This window comes from Ahaetulla prasina, chromosome 2 (assembly GCF_028640845.1).
Source record: "Ahaetulla prasina isolate Xishuangbanna chromosome 2, ASM2864084v1, whole genome shotgun sequence".
Taxonomy (NCBI): Eukaryota; Metazoa; Chordata; class Lepidosauria; order Squamata; family Colubridae; genus Ahaetulla; species Ahaetulla prasina.
In genome coordinates, this window is record NC_080540.1 from 92,888,061 (window position 1) to 92,893,968 (window position 5,908).

The 5,908-nt window shown below is 37.4% G+C and overlaps 1 protein-coding gene across 3 annotated transcripts in view; it reads left to right on the forward strand.

Moving 5' to 3' along the window:
- The window catches only part of FAM13B (family with sequence similarity 13 member B), a 66,437-nt gene extending 61,806 nt beyond the window's left edge, over nucleotides 1-4,631 (forward strand). For all 3 annotated transcript variants that reach the window (XM_058168859.1, XM_058168858.1, XM_058168856.1), the window contains one exon: nucleotides 2,466-4,631. In XM_058168859.1, coding sequence (XP_058024842.1) covers nucleotides 2,466-2,583 — 118 coding nt within the window. In that variant the 3' untranslated portion in view covers nucleotides 2,584-4,631. The remainder of the gene's footprint in view (nucleotides 1-2,465) is intronic.
- The last annotated feature ends 1,277 nt before the right edge of the window (nucleotides 4,632-5,908 follow it).

Sequence of the window (5,908 nt, forward strand, 5' to 3'; positions counted from 1 at the left end):
GTGGGCCCACTTTCAAGTATGTTGCAATAGCCAAGGTAAAATGTAACCAAAGCAAAAATAGTTTTCCAAATCTACCCAGTTTAAAAATAGAAATAGCTATTGCACTAATCATAATTGTGCAAATGTAATCCTGATGCAGCTGTCATCTATCAATCCCATGTCAGTTGAAAATCAGAGCTGCAGATATATGTCTGCAAGAGGAATCCCACCCCAAACAGAGAATCTCTTCTCTTGAGACTGGTTTGTTATTGACCATCAATAATTCTATGTTGCTTGGGCATAGTTTCAGCTTTCTTTCCCTGTACCTGCCCATGATACAGTTCAGGAAGCTTTCAGTGGTACTGATTATTTTTTTGGATTAGGATGACAGGAGCATTGGGTATCATAGGGATATAGATAATAATTAATCTCATAGTTTAGAATGTTTCAAAGCTTTAGTAGCTTACAGACTCAGGTCATGGCTTCTGTACCATCACTGGCAGTACCGGTAGCTGAGTATCATAATTTGTATGGATAATATTGTACCTGAAATTGACTGATAATTTCTCTCAGTAGTTTTGCATGGATATTAAAAAATAGGGAAAATAAAATCAACACCTCTAGGCCTCCACATGGAATTACCATGCCAACCTTCATTGGAATTGTTTACTCAGGAAATGACAGAGGCACTTTAAACAATGATTCTAGTCCACAACTTTTGCAGTCAGTGCAAAAATATACCAAGATGATTGGCATCAAAAGCCATTGAGACATCAAAGCCCAAACCTTGACAAAGCAAAATGACCAATGTCTCAATCTCAGGCCTGGGTCTGAATTCTGACTGCACGTGCTTCAAATAATCTACTTCTAGGATATTCTGTGGCTGCAGATACACCATTTTCTCTTTGACCAAACCTTAAAAAATGAGAAGTTGGAGGGAGGACCCAAAGAGATGGATCCTGAAAGGTCTTTATTTGATTGTTTCTGATAGTAGAACCGCCAACAAGATAAAAAAAATGCAGACTATCAATAGAGTAGGCCCATTACAACTGTAGGTTAATTTGGCAAATAAGACATTCATTGCACTTGGATAACAAGTACAGGTAGTCCCCAACTTACTACCACAATTGAGCCCCAAATTTCTGTTGCTAAGTGAAACATTTGTTAAATGTGTTTTGTCCCATTTTACGACTTTGCTTGCCACAGTTGTTAAGTGGATCATTGCAGTTGTTAAGTTACTGTGTTCCCCCGAAAATGTGACCTATTCAAAAAGTAAGGCCTAGCCCAATTTTTTGGGGGTGGGACTAATATACGGCCTACCCCAAAAATAAGCCCTAGTGAAGGGGTTGGGCTTGGCCAACATAGGAGGCAGCCCTTTCTTTCCCCAGTCACCTCATGGCTGTTGGGCTCCTTAACCGTGGCCCACAGATCAGCTGATCCAGCGAGGGCCAGGAGTTTTTTCTCTCTGGGTGCCTGGACAGATTCCCAGCACATCTTGCTAGCCCCAGCCTTGCCCACGGCATCAGGCAACCTTGAAGCCGAGGACCCCTCTGTTCTGCAGCTCACCTTGTGGCTATGGAGTAGGCGGCTTGCAGCAGAAGCAGAAGTCTTTCTTTCTCTCCCCCAGACCCCACCAGAAATGAGTCTTTGTGAGACTCGTCGCACTGCCAGAGCCTCTTGGAGCAGGACTCTGCAAGGCTTGTTGTGCTGTTGCACGACGAAAGGCAGCACAGCCGTGAGGTTCTACATACTGGCGCAGCTGCGAGCGGCAGCACACCAGCTATGCCAGTATCATGAAGCTCGTTGCAGTGCAAAGTGAGCGAAGAATGGACTTACCCAGTGACACTCAGAGAAAAAAAAAACCTAAGTGGAAAATGGTTGCTGTTGCTCAACCCCCGCCATTGCTCACACGCCAACCAGAACCACTAAAAGGCATCTGAACTGTTTTTCTCTCCTCTCCTATTACGGTATCAGATGAATCTTTTCGGTGGCATTAACTCCCACTTCTAGTTTTCAGTAGTTTTGGGTGATGGTTGTCTTACACACTTAAAAGAATGGCCCGTTTCCTACCAGGTGGCTAGAGTTTGCCCCTGGAGTTAATGTAAAACTTGCTTGTGGGAGTAGAACGGGATGGGATGATGTTTTTTTCACAGCTTCAGTTTTCCAGAAGGGTTAAGTCTCACACTTTTCTATCATTCTGTCTATCATTCATAACATATCAGTGCAATGCTACTCAATTTTATGAAATGCAGTGAATGTGATTTTTCTTGGCCATTTTCAGTAGTCTAGGTAGTCATAAGACATTATCTGAGGCATTGCTTATTTCTTCTTAGCAGAAATGATGTTTATCAGAAGGAAGGATTCTATCAAGTTCTTTATTCTTATGAAATCTATAGAGTGAAAAGCTTAAACTTGATGCCTCCATTGTCTACTTTAAAAAAGTAAGCCAGCCAAAAAATTTTAACAACGTATTTTATTTTTTTTAGGAATGTTCAGAAGGAGGATCGTGGACCCATGCTTGATGAGTATCGAGAGTACAAGAAAGTTAAAGCTAAACTGCGTCTTCTTGAAGTCCTTATCAGCAAACAAGATCCATCAAAATAAATTACGTTTCTCCATTAACAAAGAACGATTGTTTTCATATGCTGCCCATAGTACTGTTAGGGGTATTCTTTTGTCTTGCTTTGTTGAAAGAATGCAGTTTTTGTACACTTTAGAAGGACAGGTAGGTCCAATCTAGAAAGTTAATGAAAAAAATTTAAATTGCGACTCAATCTGTCCAACTTTAAGGCTTGTTTTCTTTTTCTCATTTTTAAAAAATTACAATATATCTTGTTCTCAAAAGACTTTTATTCTAGAATCATTCAGAAATGTTGGACCTGCTAACTTCGCTTCATCTGCATTTATTAGTATTACACTGAACTCCTCTGTTGCCTTTTTAGTATGGAAGACAATGGCAGCCAATTAAGAATACTCCTGAACACCATAAAGGAACTGCAATGCCTTTCAGAGGACTGCGTGGAATAACTGATTGCAAATGGCATCTTTCATATAGTAGAATTATAGATGGATATTGAAATATAGATTCTCCGGTTTCAGATGACAATGGACAAACCAGAAAGTGACCTTGCTTGCTGTATTTTTAAAACTTGGAAAAACCTGAACATTTATATCACATATTGCCTACAAGACTTACATTACTGTTAATTTCTATTTATTGTCTACTGGTGACAGTGTGTAGTCTGAATTGGAGACTGCATCTTATCCTTGTGTTGGTGCTCAGATTCATTCAGTTCAGTAAGCTTACACCACTTTTGCTGTATCTGAAACAAACTTATTTTACCAAGGGCTACAATTAATGTAATTAATGTATTGAACAAGCTGGACAGAACTAGCTTTGAAAGAAGCCTTTCTACTTCCATTCACAGAAATGGAAAGAGAAGTGATCTGCCTCAAGGCAGACATGACACGAATTTTGCATGTCAAAGCTTCAGAACCAAGAGGGTTTTTTTAACTGACATTTTTTTTTTGCCTAGTATACATAACACAACAGCGGCTGATTTAAAAAAAAAAAAAACTGCACTCCAAAATCCTTCTAAATGACTTGAGTACCTACATACGAGATACAGTACAGAGGACAAGGGCTTATATGGAATCCTTTACGCATAGGCCCTGCTTCTTTGGTTTGACTGGATTAAATCCTAAGTGTTGAATACCTTTTGGATCTATTTTGTCTTGTGGCCATGTTTTTGCATGTGCCTATTTGCTGCATGTGTTATGAACAGCTAATGCCAACACAAATTGTTTTTCATTGCTTTTCTGAAAAACCAGAAAATGAATTTCAGTGAAATAATGGCATGTAAACTCATCAGATTGATGTGTTAACATGTAATAGGTAGAGAATAGATTTTAGAGACTCCATACTTCTATTGGTTGTGTTTCTCGTTTTTATTGTAATTCTAGGCATGTAATTTTGGAACCCAAAAGTGACTATTAAAATGAATTTATACTCTAATGTTTTGCCTTTTTATACAGCCTGAAGGGTTTTAGTGGACTGTAGTGAATTACAAGATCGGGAAATAATCTGTAGATTTTTCCGTGGCTTTTGTTCAACTTCATCGTGCAATGTATATTTCAGTTACTTTTCCATCAATCTGCAATCAGTGGTGCATCAAACATCAAAACCTATGTGTACTGTATAGTGTTGTACATGAATGTTTTATATACCACATGCAAAATATCAATATGCACTATTTAAATGTTTGTTTTAAATAATATATTCCTCCTTTATAATGCTTAAATCTATATGATCCCAATATTTTTATAAAGTGAGTGATCAAATTGGTTCCACTTCAGAATCAACAGCTGCTTTTGTGTGTGCTTTGCAGTGTTTGGCTGTTTGTTTGTTTGTAGCAAGTATGGCATCAGTTATGCTAAGAGTGTGTGTTGTGCCATCTTATTGAGCAATAAATGGTAGAATTAGGCATTTTGTGATAACACAGTTTTACTTTCATATAAGTAAAAACTATATGTGGATATATAGATATATAAATATATATATATATATATATAAATAAACCAGATATGAATGATTGCTATGTCTGGTATTTCATTGTATAGATTTTTATAATAAAAAAACTTCTATTGTCATATTTATATTTGTGTTTTGTATGTGTGTGTGCATGTGCGCGTGCGCACGCACACTATTTGCATTTTTGCCTCTAAAACTTGGTAAGTGTAATTCTTAAGAGTTGCTATTTTTTTGTTTTGTTTAAAAAGTCTAATTCTCTCTGGTGGTTTATCCACAGTGGTTTATCCAAACTAATAATAGTTGGAAGGTGATTAGAAATTAACTTGAATTTTTCTTTTTATAAGTCACTTTGAAGATGTTATGGAAAAATGGCCTATAAATATATCTTATAAACTTTTCTTTCTATAGTTGTGCTTTAGAAAATGTACCCTTTTTATATTGTGCCAGATGTAGGTTAAAAAAAACCCTTTATTTCCAATATACTGTATTTGATATTCAGTACTTAACATTTGCTGGAAAATTTAAACAAAAGCAAGCATGCTTCTGTCATTTATAACAGACATAAATATTTGCCCATGGTAGAAAAAAATCATTTATTCCTGGTTACTTCCCATTTCAAAGACCAATCCTGCAATATTTAATATTTTTTTGTTTAAAGCAATTAATTTGCTCCATCTGAACATGAAGTAACTGTGGACTTGGTTGACATACCTGTACAACTGTTGAAAACTAACAAAAAAGAATTCCTTTTAAACTCCTAGAATTACATTTGCACATAAAATGTTCTGTAAAAACCCTGTGTGTTTAAAAAGTTCAGAAATGAATTTCTGAATTTCAGCTGTTAAGTACTGCTTTGACCTCTATCAGTTTTTCCTTACTGGATGGAAGACAAATCTGGTATGTTGTTTAGAGTAAATGATGCCAACCTGAGCTGAGGGGCTCAGTGAAATGCATTTTGATAACAAAATGGAGAAAATATAGTTACTAATTATAAATATTTCTGCTGCTAAAAACGTGCTGTTACAAGTCATATCTTTAATTTTAGGAGATGTTCTCCAAATTATTTGCCTTCGAATATTTGCAACGCACCACTGCAGGAATATACCATTTCTGGCACTGGGCCAGTGAATTAATGTGTAGCATGGATGTCAAACTTGATTAGGTCACGTGACGTATTGCGACATTTTGCCTTTGTGAAGCTGGGTGAGCCTGGTCTGAGCGTGATGCATCCAACCTGCAGGCCACCAGTTTGACATCCCCGATCTATAGGAAACTTTTTTTAAAAAAACAATGGAGTTGAAATGGAAAAGCCCTGGAGAGACAAGACTACTCAAAGAAAGAGGTGCATCTCTCTCCCCCCCCAGCCCCCCCCCCCCGGCCTATCAATTCACACCTTAC